This window comes from Denticeps clupeoides, unplaced genomic scaffold, assembly GCF_900700375.1.
Source record: "Denticeps clupeoides unplaced genomic scaffold, fDenClu1.1, whole genome shotgun sequence".
NCBI lineage: Eukaryota > Metazoa > Chordata > Actinopteri > Clupeiformes > Denticipitidae > Denticeps > Denticeps clupeoides.
Window position 1 is genome coordinate 107,667 of NW_021629710.1, and position 15,068 is coordinate 122,734.

Here is a 15,068-nt window from a genome sequence, read left to right on the forward strand (position 1 = left end):
CCCAGGCTGACCCCGCCCCCCAGGCTGACCTCCGGTTGCCCGGTAACCGGCTCGCCGTCAACATGTCGTCCTCCGTGGTGCAGTACGGGCGGCGGAAGGGCTCCAGTGTGAGAAACCGTGAGTGGCTCATGGCTTTATTATTTAAACTTTACATGTTACGTATGTAAAAAGTGGTCTGTTCTGCAAAAAATGGCCAATTCCCGACATGAGCCGTGTCTACAATGTTCTTCTTTAGAGCAACATCACAGACTTTATTCTGTTTAAATAAGTGTTCCCAGTCTTGATTAAATGAATTGTAATGACGTGGGCTCGTCGCTGGTGCTTGGTGCTTCTGGATCTTCATGTCACTGACCGAGAGCTCTGACACCTCAGTGTCTCTGACACCTTTCTCTTACTTATTAAACAAAAAAACTCCACTTTCACAAAGTCGTGTATGTCTGTGAACTTACACACACACATGTAGGTTTTCTAACCAACATGCCCTAACAAATTTGGAGCCATAGGCAAGATTTTAGGTGGCGCCTGCTTGGAACCCAATACATTTTACTGCTAGTGTAGACAAACTCATAAGAAACGGAATAGATTTAGACATTCTTTTATGCAAATTAAAAAACAAAAAAATATTACCAGATGGATTTCAGCTGGACTGCTTTTGACCGAACAGGCGAACCCGTGGAGGTGAGACCTGAGATGTTCCTGCAGCCAGACCTGAGGCACGTCACCGTGTTGCCTGCGTCCGAGTGGCACCGCATCCAGGACAGCCTGAACCTGGTCAACAGATACACCAAGAGCCAGATGGAGGCAGCCGAGCAGAGGGAGACCCTGCACCGCCGCTCCAAAGAAGTGGTGAAATTCTGGTCCAACACAGTCGCAGTGAGTAGGACATGTGGAGGTCTTCAAGGCCTCTGGGGGTTTATGTTCTTTCTCCCAGGCTCTGGACTCATGTTCCTTTACGTTCCACTGTCTGATATAGACACAGTAGTAGTAAAATATGATTTTGCAAGGCTTCGAGAAATGGATTATTTGTGCTTGTGAAATGGTCCTTTCTGTACAGATGAGTTTTATTTTTTTACTAACAGGGTCAGAGGCAAAAAAAGTTGGAGAATAAAAGGATTCAGAAGGAGGCAGAAGAGGAGGAGAAGAAACTGATTGATGTAGAAGAAGCCAAGTACCAGGCGCAGCAGAGAAAAGCGGCCATCGAGAAAGCCAAAAGGCAGCAGTACTACCAGAACGATCGAGTGAAAGGATTTCACGTAGGACATTTTTCTTTTTCTTTTGTCATTCTTCTTAATATTAGTCATCGTTTCCATTATCTGACGATTAAAATGCTCTTCCGAACACGACAGAGTGCTTTACTTCTGACCGAGGTTCTAAAGGAGAGGGAGGCACAGATCCAGCTGAAGCAGCAGAAGCAGGAGGCCTGGAGGGACGTGGACAAAGGGATAATGGCCATGATGAAGTTGGAGGAGGACGAGGAGCTGAAAGCTGAAGAGAGGAAGCAGAAGAAGGATGCCCTCGCCAGAGATCTACAGGAACAGTACGTAAACTCACACGACTGTCCATCCCGACAGTAGCAGTTCCCCTTTTGTGGATTAAGACCTGCAGACGAAAAGAGAACTTCATTGTTAGAACCTAGGCTTAACCCATGATCTTCTGAGATGTTAAATGTTGTATCTAAGGATGAAGGAACGTCAGCTTGTCCGGGATGAGGAGAAAAGACAGGTGCAGCGAGAGGCTGAGGAACTCCATCGCCTGAAGGAGCTCTGCCTGTTGGAGCGGTTGGTGCAGGAGCAGAGCAGACAGGAGGAGAAGAGAAGGATCATGAGGGCTCACAATGTACGACATCTGCAACCTAAAGCCCCTGTACATCCTACTGCCAGAGTAAAGCTAAATAACACTTTCTTTGCGATTGAAGGAACACGTGGCCAACAGGGAGATCATCAATGCAATGGAGGCTCGGAGGTTGGAGCGCGAGGAGGAGAACAGGAAGCTCTTCCTTGGTGCAAAACAGAAAATGATGATGATGAGGAAAGAGAAAGAAGCCGAGCTGTATCGGTAAAAAAAAACCCTTTTCTCAAGATTTGTCTGAGATGAAAGAACAAAAATGACATTGTGTCATATTTACATTTACGGCATTTACCAGACGCCCTCATCCAGAGCGACTTGCAATCAGAGGTTTCAGGGACAGTCCCCCCTTGGAGACACTTTGCGTAAAGTGTCTTGCTCAGGGACACAATGGTAGTACGTGGGGTTTGAACCTGGTTCTTCTGGATCATAGGCAAGTGTGTTACCCGCTAGGCTACTACTACCCCGTGTCACTTTTCTGTCAGGGAGTCCCAGAGACAGCGGGAGGTCACCATCGAGAGGCTCTCAGCTCAGCATCAGGACCATGTCTCCATCGAAGAGGAGAAGATTGCCAAAGCTGTAGCCCGGAGGGACGGCAAGCTGGCCAAGGAGCGAAGGGAGATGGAGAAGAAGAAGGCAGCCATGCTCCAATCCATCACGCAACACAGGGAGGACACAGTAAGTTTTACGCGGCGTCTCCTTTAAAACAATGTAGAGCATTTAAAGTAAGCGATTTTTCCCTAGCGTTTGGGAAAGGAACGACAAGAAAGAGAGGACAGGCAGAGAGCTCTGGACTCATTCAACGCTGAGAAAGAGGCCGTCCAAGCCTTCCTCGAAAAGACAGAGCAGAAGGCTAAAAAAATGAAGGAGGATGGTCGAAATTTACAAGATTTCTACATCAGCCAAATGGTGAGCATTTAGACCATTGAACACATAAACAGGCGCATGAACATCCAAAAGTGACGTTCGGTTCACATTATTTCAGGCTGAGAAGCACGCGAAAGACGAGCTTCTGAAAAAAGAGGACATGGACCTTCAGGCCAGAAATGCTGAGATCGTCTGTGAAGAGGAGCGACAGTTCCAGCAGTACGCGCAGATGGTGATCGACTCGGCTGCTGAGGCCAAGAGAAACACGTACCCCCTCCGCATGGCTGCCAGAGAGGGCATCGGTGGCGGCCTGGGTCCAGTCTTCAGCGGGGTCCGGCCTAGCTACTTGGTTCAGGACGTTTCTGGTGTTCAGATGCCCACTTTCATCACAAGCACCACCCGGGATGTCAAAAAGATGAACGAGGCCGTTGACATCAGTCATTCAAAGAAAAGAATGGGATTTACAGGCTAAAATCCGGTATGGGAAATCACCATCGGCCATGGGAAATTATGTGCAACAGAATTTACACTCATTACCATGAAGGTTTGTTCAATACTTAATAAAACTACATTCTGAATGAACTACATTTGTGTGTCAGAATTTTTTTTAACATTTACATGTGCATACAGCTGAAATGTGGTTATTAGGGTGAAACTTCATTAAATCACAAACTAGTAAAAGGAAATTAAGTCATATCTTGTCAACACGTTTGTTTCAAATTAACCTTTGGCTTAAAATTTATATCAATTCAGCACTAAAATTTTAGATTTTAAATCTTACACTGTCACATTTTGCTGACCCAAACTGTTTCGAACAATATTTCATACTCCAAACATTACGGTAGAATACAAGGGGCCGTAAAAAGGGGCGGACTGGTTGGTAAATGTCTTCTTTTTCATTTCAACGTGTAACTAACAAGAGAAGTAATATATCCACAGTATTTCAATGCCATGGATGTCCATGATAGTTTTGTCTTCAGGCGCTACATTACGAGTTGCTGAAATGCTGGTTTCTGTTGCTCGGAGAAGGAGATTTTGCGACGCTCCCTAATCACGGAACCGCTACAGGAAGTCACGTCCGGTGCACGCTAACCGGCTAAATTGTTAAAAATGAGAGAAACGTGGGTCACATGCTGTTTGCCCACATGGCAAGTAATGACGCCGTAAAGGTCAAACGCACATGTTTTTAAAAAACGAGCTCCGGCGACGGGCGCCACCCCGGGCTTTGAAAGTCAAGACCCTCGTACGCATCGAATAATCCTGCCCGTGTGAAGCCCCCACATAAGCCCTGTGAGGTATGTGGACTTGTTGCGACATAAGGCCACTTTATTGATAATCCATACTGTGTGAATCCTTTAAGATTTGATGTCACATGCACAGTTAGAGCAGACCAATTCTAGACTGTAGGTCCTGTTGAAATGTAAATGCATGTGGCTGAACATTTCCCCATTCATCAAAAGTCCGTTTGTGATGAAAGCACCACTGCTGACCACACACTGGTTTAAATTGGAACCTTCTTGAGCACATCAATGATATAACAAACTCTATAGGCACCGTAGGGGTGTCTAATATAATGGCCGTATGCACGTATTTCATAAATGTAATAAATTCTTGATCCATGTATTAAAGGTCCTCTGACATGAAAATGTGACTTTGTGAGATGATTTAACATTAATACGAGTTCCCCGGCCTGTCCTTATGTCTTTATTGGGGTTAAGTTAATTTTTCCTGTCTGTGCCAAACATTGTGGTTGGTGAATGGTGTTGGAAATGTAATTCCATGAATGTCCGCTCAACTTCTATAGGCCGCTCTCCTCCTCGTCCCGCCTCCCTCTTCTTCATTAGCATTTAAAGCTGCAGACACCGAAACGGCGCATCCTGGGAAAACTCATTGTGGGACTGGATCAAAGTGGCTGTAATTCTGCACCAAGACTGAATTTCAGAAAGAGACTTCAGATACAGGATTAGGGGACCAACAAGACTGATATAAAAATAACAAAAAAAAATCATAATAGGGAATCTGTCATCATTTCTCTTGTTCGATTTCAGACTGATTCGTTTCAGAGCTGCCCGGAGTTGGTGGAGGTCCTTCAGTTAGACCTGGCAGCATCTCATACAGAATATGAGCGCCAAGCGCCCCTGAAACCTGCGGACTGCCGACATGCTCCGCCTCGAAGCCCTGAGATGCTGCTCCCGCAGATTCTTCTTCTGGACCTCGGCGACGCGGGACAAGGTCCTGGAGCAGCTGCAGGGTTGCTCTGGTGAAGACCAGGTCCTGGATGTGGTGAGCAGGAACAAGGCCAAGCTCTCGGTTGGCCACGTCAGCTGTGCCGTTGGCCTGCTGTGGCAGTTCCAGAAGGAGAAGCCGCAGATGCTGAGGACTATAGACTTCATCCGCACCCACCCTGAGTTCCTGACCTTGCGGGTGCTGGCTGAGAATAAGATCAGCCTCATGGATGATGTGATGGTGGTGGACATGCTCTACAGTGTCCTCAGGTATGAGAGAAGAGCTTCATCTGCTCCTTTAACCCCTCGTCTCTCACTGCTTATATTTGGGATATTAAAGTGACTTCTAACTTCCTAAAATGTAATTCTGACCAAAAGTGACATTTATTAATCCCGTGATTTATTATCATCTCTTTAGGCTTAATGTGGAACCTCATGATTCCCTTGTCCAGCAGCTGGTCACAGAAGCTTGGAACAGAATGGACAGGTGGAAACTCTCCTTTCCTGCTGTTAAATGTTATGTTGTGCTGGCTTTTATGCTCACGTTCTCCTTGTGATGTGCTTACAGATTTCAGATGTCCACGCTCTCAAAGTTCTCCATATGCCTGAGCGATCAGTACCTGCAGCACAGCACGCTCATGGGTCAGATCACAGAGCGACTCAGCCAGGAGCTCGTCTCCATAGAAGATGTGAGGTTGGTCCAGAAGTTCACGTTGTTTGGAGTTTAAGGGGAATATGCTGTAATAACCTTGTGTGGTAGAAATAAGGGTGATTCTCGTAATCGATGCCTCGCGATGCGGACGTGGGCGATTCTGCATGGAGGCAGAACGTAATGGATTATATCATAATGACGTTGCTTGGTGGTTTTCGAGTTAAAAAAGTAGTGCCGGTTGTGACTGTGGCGGCCTGATCTGAGTACAGCGCCGTAGGAGTTCGGCTTCGAGGTGAACATCCTCTGACCGCTAGAGGTGTGAACCTTCACTGGTCTCACGATTCGATTCGATTACGATTAGCAGTGCCTCGATATCGATGCATCGCGATGCATCCCAGACATTTTCTACACGGTCACATGATGTTACGGTCTCGTACGCCTGTGTGGACGCTCTGATTTGCTCCAGAGCAGAAAAACTTGTTAAGTCCGCACTCACCTTGTAACAGTTGTATATACCGCTAGTTCTCCTTTAAATGCACACGGCACTATGTTGTGGGCGGAGTTAATCGTCTGCCCCGGTCCTGATGCAGATCGACATCTCCACCAAGCAGAGCAACCGAGGTCCTTGTATTATTATACATAAAAGCAGTAATATTTGGTACGTGTGATGTCCAAATTATTCTGACACCTTAGTTCCAAATAGTATTCATTACAGAATTATTATTTTTTTAAATCAACTGAATGCTCACCGCACGAAAAATACGCGTGTTTTTGTAAATCCCGGTAAGATGATATTGTTGTGTTGTAGATCTCTGAACACTCAGAGAAAGATCAGCTTTTCCTCCATTCCCGCTTCGTGTGTCTGTTTCGAAGTGGCGGAAAGAAGACACCCCCGCTTGGATTCTATTGGTCGCCTGCAAAAATACATCATGGTCGCCACGCCACGCAGCGTAAAACTCCGACACGGAACGGCACTGTATTCTGTACCTGCACTACTTTTTAACCAGATTCACTAACAGAAAATCACCGAGCGTTGATTCATTTCAACACCCCTACTGAACACCATACATCTTTTTACTTTGTCGCTGTGTTCTATAGCCGTTTCGCTTGACTGTTTAACGCTCGTCGGGTTTTCAGCAGAAATGGACGCCATCCAAACGTGATGCTGTCCGATCGCTGGTTTGGTCCACGCTCACCTGACGGTTGGTTCAGACGTCCATGTGGTAGTAGCCTAGTGGGTAACCAGAAGACCCAGGTTCAAACCCCACTTACTACCATTATGTCCCTGAGCAGGACACTTAACCCTGAGTGTCTCCAGGGGGGGACTGTCCCTGTAACTACTTGATAGTAAGTCGCTCTGGATAAGGGTGTCTGGTAAATGATGTAAATGTCCATGTGACGTTTGAAAACAATGTGAAGTAATTTTGAAAAGGAATCAGATTGAATCCTGAGAGCAGTGAAGGTGCACACCTCTGGATAGAACCGCTCTGTCGTAAACGCTCTTGATCTGTGCTGTCAGGGTCCTCACCACCCTGATGATCAGCGTGTCGTCCCTGGTGTCCGCCCGCTTGCGGGACGCGCTCGTCGAGAAGGCGGAGGCCCTCCTGGACTCCTTGGACACGTCCCAGTACAACAGCCCCCGGAGGGTGGTGCAGTTCCTGCGCAACATCAAGCACGGCCACCGGCCCCTGCTGGAGAAGTGCAACCAGATCCTGCTGCTCAGCGTCCCGCAGCTGAGCGCGGAGAACATCAGCATCATCATGGGTCTCTACCAGTCGCTCCAGTTCAACAACTGCGACTTCCGCCTGGCGGCCAGGCAGAGGCTGACCGAGCTGGCGGACTCCAGCACGGATCCCGTGTCCTTCACCAAGCTCTTCGCTGCTCTCGGGCCAATGGCGGGACGAGAGACGAGAGAGGGGTAACAATCCAGTGTTGAGCATACACATATATTTTATTTAATATTATCTGTCTTGTACTTTGTATTATATTTTATTTAAGATTTATGATTTTTGTTATAGCAGTTTTTGGCTGTCCATAGTTTAAAATAGATAATACAGAATAAAAGGAGAACATAGTGCACATACACAGGCTGGGTAGTGGCTAAGGACACAGTATGTATAAGAATGTAAAAATCTAATCAAGATTACAGTGTAGAGATGAACAGTGAACAACTGTGAACATTCAGATGGTCAAGGTGTGAAGGCATGTCCTGGTTCAGTATCCTGAGGAAATAATGCCATTCTTATGAATGTCTGTTCATTCAAATTGCATTTAATAGAAAAACCTGCATTCCAGCACTGTTCAGATTGTTTTGATCCTTTATTGATCCTCACTGCTAATGTGGGACGCCAGTGGCCACGTCAGTGGTGGCCTAGCGGTTAAGGAAGCGGCCCCGTAATCACAAGGTTGCCGGTACGAATCCCGGTCCGCCACTGAGGTGCCACTGAGCAAAGCACCGTCCCCACACACTGCTCCCCGGGCGCCTGTCATGGCCGCCCACTGCTCACTCAGGGTGATGGTGAAGTACAGAGGACACATTTCAGTGTGTCACTGTGTGCTGTGCTGCACTGTTTCACAATGACAATCACTTCACTTTCCCAGTGGTTCTGAGCTCTGTTTTTTTTTTTATAGGCTGGAGAGCACCGCCCTGCTGCTGGCTGATGAGCTGAACGGCCAGCAGGCGCTGGCTGTTGCTGAGACCCTGGAGGAGATCCAGTGCAGGAACCTGCCGCTGATCAACAGGTACGTCACAGCGGGACACTAAGTAATAACATTTGAATTGATATTTGATGTTTTTTTTTTAATTGATGTGTATATGTATATTCTCACTTCCTTCTTAGGATCGCATCAATAGTGTACAGGAACCTGGACACGTACAGACCTGTGGAGGTGGCCCGGGCCACACAGGCGCTGATTCAGCTGCGCTACCAGAGCCCGGAGCTCTACGCCCGGCTCCGGAACATTCTTCTGCGGTGAGTGTTGGTTTGTATTTGTATTTATCCAAAAACATGGATGGTGGTCATTCAGTGTGCTTTACAAAGAGCACAGAACATTACAAATATATAAAATAAGAACAATGAGCAGGTTAAAAAGATGTAGAGATAATGTTAAAATATTAGAGATAATATTAAATTATCTCTAATATATTTTTTTTTAAAGGAAATTTTAAAGTTATTTTTTAAATACTTCAGGATGTCAAGCGCCCTTTAGTTTTTTTATTATACTGACAGCTTTTACTCCACAGGTACCTGCAGACCAGCGTTTTTCCATACGAGGTGACCATGCTCACGAGAGTCCTGTCTATGCTGCCCTCCCATCGCCTGGACGAGGCCGTCCTCTCCCGCATTGACGCCGTCCTGCCCCAGTGCCCCCTCAACGACCTCAACACCTTGGCCCAGGCTGTTGCCAAGTGGCTGCGCCACGACCCGTCCTACCACCACAACACCCCCAGCCATTACGTGCGTCTCCTGCAGAAGCTGAGCCAGTGCGGCCATGAGCGGCTGCGTAAGACAGACCGGCTGGAGCTGCTCCTGGAGGAGCTGAAGTATCTGTCTGGGGAGTGGTTTGAGGAGGTGCTCCTGGAGGAGTCCGTCCTCTCCTGCCAGAGGCTGGAGGGGCAGATCACCTGGACCAGCGTGCCTGAAATGGCCCTTTTCCTGACCAGGACAAACTACCTGTCCACGTCCATACTGGACCAGATAGCTGCAGTGACAGTGGACAACATAGACAAGGTCATAAAAATGACAAAGTATTCAGAATAATTACTCATTATTCCCATTTTAGAATTTTATCTTTCAGTAAGTCTAGGAAAACTGTGACTTGGACGTAATTTGCAAGCTCAAGGGTGAAAGTGGGCGCCTGTCATGGCTGCCCACTGCTCTCTATGGGTGATGGTTAAATGCAGAGGACTCATTATGTTGTGTCACTGTGTGATATGCTTGCTGTGCTTCACAATCACATATCATTCACTTTCTCTTTCATCTTACAGATCCACTACTCCGCAACCTATGCCACCATGCTGCCTTTTGCCGTGATGAACTATGACCCGCCCCTGGTTGAGGATTTTTTCGACGTTTGCATTCAGCGCTTTACGCCATTCATAAGTGAGTGGTTAGGAGCCCTTTTTAAATCTTTATTCGTTTAGCTCACCCTGGGTAAAAATGAATCTGTTTCTTTGGCAGACTCGTTTGACCCTCACCTACTTGTTCTGCTGGGATACGCCTTGGCAGTGGCCAACTGCTTTCCTGAAGAGATCATTAGAGAGATTTTTAAGGTGGACTTCCTTGCCAAGTTGGATTCCCAGTTGGAAAGTGTGTTTGTAGCACACCGAAAGTCATAAATTCACCAAGTTGATAGTTGATTCACCAGCTCCCGACCATGCAGTTAGTTTTTTTATTATTTATTTGGCAGCCCTGCCCGATGCGCTAAACATACGAATCCGTCTGCGACTGATGGAGCTGAACCGTGCGGTGTGCCTGGAGTGCCCCGAGTTCCAGGTGCCCTGGTTTCATGAACGCTACTGCAGGCAACATCACAGATGGGGTGAGAGATGATCATAACATGACCTACTGGCGCCCAACATCACAAACTTCCCGAATAGGACTTTTAATAATACTGATTAAAATAACAATGTGACCGATATTTTGTTGGTTTGTGTGTTGGCTGATTGGCTGATGATATTGGCAGATACAGGTATACAGCCGATATAAACAAGTATAAACAAGTCCTTATTCTCTGTCCTCAGGTAATGGTACAATCACACCAATCCAACAACAGATCCACAAGATGCTGGGTGAGGTTCTGGGTGGAATAAACTGTGCCAAAGTTGCTGTGCTCACCCCTTATTTTTATGGACTTGGTAAGCGGGGCATTTTCGTTAGATGTTAGTAACCATTCCTGTACAAATTTTTCTTTAAATATTGAATTAAAATCTCTTGACTTACATTTGAACTGTTTCTTGAGACTTTGAATGCATTCTGGACCACCAACACAAGCCAATTCCGTACTCTGAGCCCAGACAGCTGCTGATCAGTGAGGATGGGAAGGTCCAGTGGAGTTCTGGTTCTTCTGAGAGAGAGAATGCTGATCTGCCGCCAGGAGCCCAACGGTATTCCACGCTTGAACAGCTGAAATGATCTCTTTATTCAGAAATTCTTGTTTTGTTGAATAAAAGTAGGGACTCAACTAACAATTATTTTAATAACCGATTAATCGATAGATTTTTTAAATTAATTGTAGAATCAGATAAAAAAAAGCATTTATATTCAATCCCTTTATTTAAAAACAGAACTCAAATCTTTAGAAAGTGCACAAACATGTTGCTCCTTGAGCTGTTATAATAATAATAAAATAAAATAAAAATGGACTAACACAAAGCACACAAACACACACATGCATGCTTTACATCTGCCAAACATATAGACTTTTCAAAAAATTAAACTGCCACTTGAGCTGCCAGAACAATAAATAGTTAATAAAAAATAAAGAACAATACAAATCAGAAACTTTAACAGGATTTATTTGAATGTCAGAACTGTTCTCTAGACTTCACAGCAGATGCACATACTCTCACACACTCTCACACTGACACACACACACTTACTCTCTTTCACTCTTATATCTTTCCTCTACCTCTGTCTTGTCTATGAGGCGGCGAACTATGCTAGCAACAGTGGGTGAGAGAGACTGAGTATGTTCACTCCGCTCAGCGCTCAACTTTTTTTTCTTTTTTAAATAATCAGTTGTCTTCATGTCGCGTGACACAACGAATCAATTATGAAATTCTTTTAGTAATCAATTTTTATCACTTTAAAAGATTCATTGTTGCAGCCCTAAATAAAAGGATACCTGTTGTAATTGTGTAAATGTTTAGAGTTATGATTATTTTTTATGCTGGTAATGAATGATTTCTGACATCCAAGATCTAAAGTATAGAAAAATGTTCTCATTTAGCTTTATTAAGCAAATTGTACATGTCTTCTGTAGAGTGGCACTGGAATTTTTGGATTCAAAATCCTTCTGCAAAAATTCCCATCACTTTAAAGGAGAGGTCATGATGAAGAAGAGGCACTTGGAAATTTTGGGATACCATGTTGTCCAGGTAATCTTTTCTTGCTGGCTTTTGTTTCCATTTGGATACAAATAGTGTAAATTTGATGAGATCAAATCTGTTTCTTTCAAACCTTTTGAACAGATTCCACATTTTGAATGGAATTCCATGGAGCTCGCCACTCCAGATGCCTGGAAACAGTACCTGAGAAAGAAGATATTTAAAGACTTGCCACAGCCCATTCTCAATAGAAGCTGACGGTCGCTCTGTTTCATTCTGTCTGCCCTGACTTGAACAGTGGACAATGGTGGGTCACCTTCAAGTTTCAAGTCACCAGTTTTACAGTCAAATCAAGTGACCCTTATAAACCGAAGACTGGAATGTGTACACATCATCAATGCCAAAAATGAAATGTATTATGTCCTTTATTAGTCTTTGTAATAAAATACACTTTTTATTTCACACATTCTCTTCTGTATTCTGAGATGTGCAGAATGTAGGCTGCCTTTCTGCCATGCAAACATTTAATCAAAAGTCAAAATCGAGCACTGAGTCAACAGGCTTTATAAAGGATTTTAGTACGTACACCATACCAGGAATAGGAATCATGCGCAAATAGAAGCAATTTATGCATGCAGATAACATATCAGAGGGGAATATTAATTAAAGTTTGGCCATCTTTGCAGCATTGAGGCGCATGGAGACACAGGATGCGCCAGCAGCGTAGCGCATTTCTCTGATCATCCCAGTCCACTGTTTCTTATCATCCTCGTACCTGTAGCACAGGGGAGACGAGTCTGTCACACATACATCTTAAACAAGACCAATGTTTTCTTAGGGGAAGTGGTGACAGTGGGTAATGAAGCGGACGTGGTTGTGGGTTTGAATCATAAACTCGAGGTCCCCTTACTGTCCCCACACACCGCTCACTGGGCGCCTTTCATGGCTGCCCACTGTACAGGGTTAAATGCAGAGAACGCATTTTGATGTGTCACTGTGTGCTGTGCTGTGCCATGCTGTGTACCACAATGAAAAAAACAACTCTGAGCAGTGGGCACCATGACAGGCGCCTGGGGAGCAGTGTGTGGGGACGGGACCTTCATCAACGGGACCTCGTGGCACCTTTTTGAATCTGTGTGTGTGTGTGTGTGTATATAAAATACACTGAGGCTTAAACCTTACTGCCAGATATCGGGGATCTCAGAGGGAACACACTGTTTGTCTTCTGCCTCCACCATGGTGTATCCCCCCACCGCGTATAGCAACCCCCCACTGCTGACGAGGCTAATGGAGCTCCTCTCCTGGGGAAACTCAGTGAAGGGTTCCCATCTGCGGAAGGACAAAGTTTCAGAGATATCCATAGAGGACAAGGAAAACGCGATGATTTGAGAGCTCACTTGTTTGATCCAAAGTCGTAGTTTTCACATTCAGCCAAGAGGCCATTTTCATTGGCGCCTCCAATCACCACAATCTTCCCTTTGTGAACAACTGCACCAAACATGGCTCTGGGTACCTTCATGGCAGCCAGCTCCTTCCACTCTGACTTTTTGTGGTTGTATTCAAACATCTTGTTGATGAACTGTCTGTTCCATGGATATAAAACACAAGATGACAACATTCTGAACTGTAGAGTTCAAACATCATCAGGTGCAACCTACCCTTCATCTGTTTTTCCTCCTATTGAATACACAAGTCCATTCTGCGAGATCACGCAGTGACCATGTATCCTCAATGGCAACTTTTTGGTCTCGTTCCACTTCATGGTGCTGTGGAGCAGATGATCGTGTGTCATCGCCCGCCTAGTTGCTGACCATGCCGATTCAGAAACCTTTCGTACTTACTCAGTATTGTAACACATAACCGTGTCCAGGGACTTGTTGGTCTGAAGATCTTTGCCAGCGATGGCAAACAAGAGATTTTCATCCTCCCCCATGGCAAAGAGACATCTGGGAGAAGGCATGGGCGGTAGAGCGGTCCAATCAGCAGCTAGACTATCCAGCTGCAACATAACGTGCAATGGCCGATGATGTCAACTTCAAGCTTTGCACTGCTATGAGCCTATTGTACAGGAAGCATGATCCTGCTTACCTGATAGAAATAGCACTGCAATGGTGACTCTTTGTTCTCCTCGTCCACAAACAGACCTCCAACAACATAGAGGTCATTGTTCCTTGTTCCGATGCTGACATGATTGCAAGGAATTTGCTCTGCTATCGCAGCTAGGAAACACTCGTTTTCTGCAGAGTCATAAGCCACTGCTGCCTTGTCCGTGATCATCAAGACAAAGTCCTTGGCATACATGCCTTGTCGCCGGGTGTCGTTCAGGTATTCAGGTAAGGTTCTTGCACCCTCTTCACCTTCACCATTCCCCTCCCCTTCCTTGTTTTCCGGAAGTTTCCCGGCAAAGGCATCTTTGATGACTTTGACCTTTTTCATAAGATCAGGGTCGGCCTTGATGATGTCGTCCTTTTCCACCTTCTCTTTGAAGTACTTTTCCGGGAGCAGACGGAAGCGAAGGTGGTTGAAGGCATCACCAAGTGCTTTGAGTCGGTTCTCCTTGTCCTTCCTGACCCATTTCATCAGTGTCTCAAACACCATCTCCTCCTTTTCAACATTAAGAGAGTCCGCCCCAATTATTGCAAACAGTTCATGAGGAGCCAGGTCAAGAAAATCAGGTACCTTAGCCAAGGTCTCAAAGCGGTCGGTGATGTAGTCGCGGGAAGCCATAGCCAACCGGGGGCAGCTGAGAACCAGCCCCAGCCTGTACAGAGCCAGGCAGTTGGCCATGGAGAGCTGCTTCTGCAGGTAATTTACACACACCGTGAATACAGACGGGATCTGGAAGCGGCTCGCCACGGCCAGGATGTCCTGGACATTGTCGTCTGTGAGGTCAATTTCTGCTGAGTACAGGTAGTTCACAATCATCTCCATGATTCTGGGATCAATGTTCTCCAGAACAACCTCCTTCCTCTGGCCAGGCTCCTGAACATCCTCTGTGAAGTAGAGCTCTCTGAAGTAGGGGCTGCATGCTGCCATGATGAGCCGGTGACACGGCAGGCTGCGATCGCCCACTTTGAGGACGCAGTCTACTAACTTGTTCTCATTGAGAAGTTCCTTCAACCCTTCCTGGAGAAGAGTGCTTTGGAAGAGACGCAGGTCTTCCCTCAAGCCCTGCGGGTCCATGGCTGGAGAAGAGATGGCCGTGCGCGTGAAGAGAGGAGAACCAAGGGTCCTCAGGTTGTGTAACACAGTGTGCACGGCCCCTGCAACTTAACCCCAGCCCTCTAATTTTAGCCCCGACATCACAGCCAGCAGGAATTCGGGTTTGGCCAAGCTGAACAACAGACCCGCATCAGTCACAGTAGAGCCCCTGCGGTGATTTACGGCTGCATTCCACGCAGCTTCTATACCCGTTACGTCCAGACACAGC

General features: G+C 46.1%; 3 protein-coding genes across 4 annotated transcripts; 2 read left to right on the top strand and 1 right to left on the bottom strand.

Moving 5' to 3' along the window:
- Positions 1-45: 45 nt before the first annotated feature.
- LOC114772382 (coiled-coil domain-containing protein 173-like) lies at positions 46-3,223 on the top strand. Its single transcript, XM_028965315.1, has 9 exons — positions 46-117; positions 665-873; positions 1,080-1,253; positions 1,347-1,537; positions 1,680-1,836; positions 1,916-2,055; positions 2,331-2,523; positions 2,590-2,754; positions 2,831-3,223. The coding sequence occupies exons 1-9, from the start codon at positions 63-65 to the stop codon at positions 3,182-3,184; spliced, it is 1,638 nt and encodes a 545-aa protein (XP_028821148.1). The 5' UTR covers positions 46-62; the 3' UTR covers positions 3,185-3,223.
- Positions 3,224-3,606: 383 nt separating this feature from the next.
- Positions 3,607-12,102, top strand: LOC114772377 (FAST kinase domain-containing protein 1, mitochondrial-like). Of its 2 annotated transcripts, none has more exons than XM_028965309.1 (15): positions 3,607-4,007; positions 4,761-5,207; positions 5,356-5,424; positions 5,506-5,631; positions 7,109-7,507; positions 8,221-8,331; positions 8,430-8,561; positions 8,834-9,320; positions 9,578-9,692; positions 9,771-9,899; positions 10,000-10,131; positions 10,334-10,447; positions 10,552-10,696; positions 11,575-11,689; positions 11,783-12,102. In XM_028965309.1, exons 2-15 carry the CDS (start codon positions 4,873-4,875, stop codon positions 11,894-11,896), a joined length of 2,523 nt encoding a protein of 840 aa, XP_028821142.1. In that variant the 5' UTR covers positions 3,607-4,007; positions 4,761-4,872; the 3' UTR covers positions 11,897-12,102. The 2 variants fall into 2 exon arrangements, with proteins under 2 accessions (XP_028821142.1, XP_028821143.1); XM_028965310.1 differs by having other exon boundaries at positions 4,776-5,207.
- On the bottom strand, positions 12,046-14,934 carry LOC114772378 (kelch-like protein 41a). Its single transcript, XM_028965311.1, has 6 exons — positions 13,727-14,934; positions 13,480-13,637; positions 13,297-13,404; positions 13,036-13,221; positions 12,821-12,967; positions 12,046-12,413 (listed from the first exon to the last, which is right to left on the bottom strand). The coding sequence occupies exons 1-6, from the start codon at positions 14,819-14,821 to the stop codon at positions 12,302-12,304; spliced, it is 1,806 nt and encodes a 601-aa protein (XP_028821144.1). The 5' UTR covers positions 14,822-14,934; the 3' UTR covers positions 12,046-12,301.
- Positions 14,935-15,068: the final 134 nt, after the last annotated feature.

Excerpts from the sequence above, each read along its gene's own strand:
- LOC114772382 (XM_028965315.1), top strand. The coding sequence starts at position 63 with ATGTCGTCCTCCGTGGTGCAGTACGGGCGGCGGAAGGGCTCCAGTGTG. Across the intron at positions 2,524-2,589 it reads CGCAACACAGGGAGGACACA|CGTTTGGGAAAGGAACGACA; the intron begins GTAAGTTTTACG and ends ATTTTTCCCTAG. Across the intron at positions 2,755-2,830 it reads ATTTCTACATCAGCCAAATG|GCTGAGAAGCACGCGAAAGA; the intron begins GTGAGCATTTAG and ends ACATTATTTCAG.
- LOC114772377 (XM_028965309.1), top strand. The coding sequence starts at position 4,873 with ATGCTCCGCCTCGAAGCCCTGAGATGCTGCTCCCGCAGATTCTTCTTC. Across the intron at positions 9,321-9,577 it reads CAGTGGACAACATAGACAAG|ATCCACTACTCCGCAACCTA; the intron begins GTCATAAAAATG and ends TTCATCTTACAG. Across the intron at positions 10,697-11,574 it reads CTGCCGCCAGGAGCCCAACG|AGTGGCACTGGAATTTTTGG; the intron begins GTATTCCACGCT and ends TGTCTTCTGTAG.
- LOC114772378 (XM_028965311.1), bottom strand. The coding sequence starts at position 14,821 with ATGGACCCGCAGGGCTTGAGGGAAGACCTGCGTCTCTTCCAAAGCACT. Across the intron at positions 13,638-13,726 it reads TGCAGTGCTATTTCTATCAG|CTGGATAGTCTAGCTGCTGA; the intron begins GTAAGCAGGATC and ends GTTATGTTGCAG. Across the intron at positions 13,405-13,479 it reads GTTATGTGTTACAATACTGA|CACCATGAAGTGGAACGAGA; the intron begins GTAAGTACGAAA and ends TCTGCTCCACAG.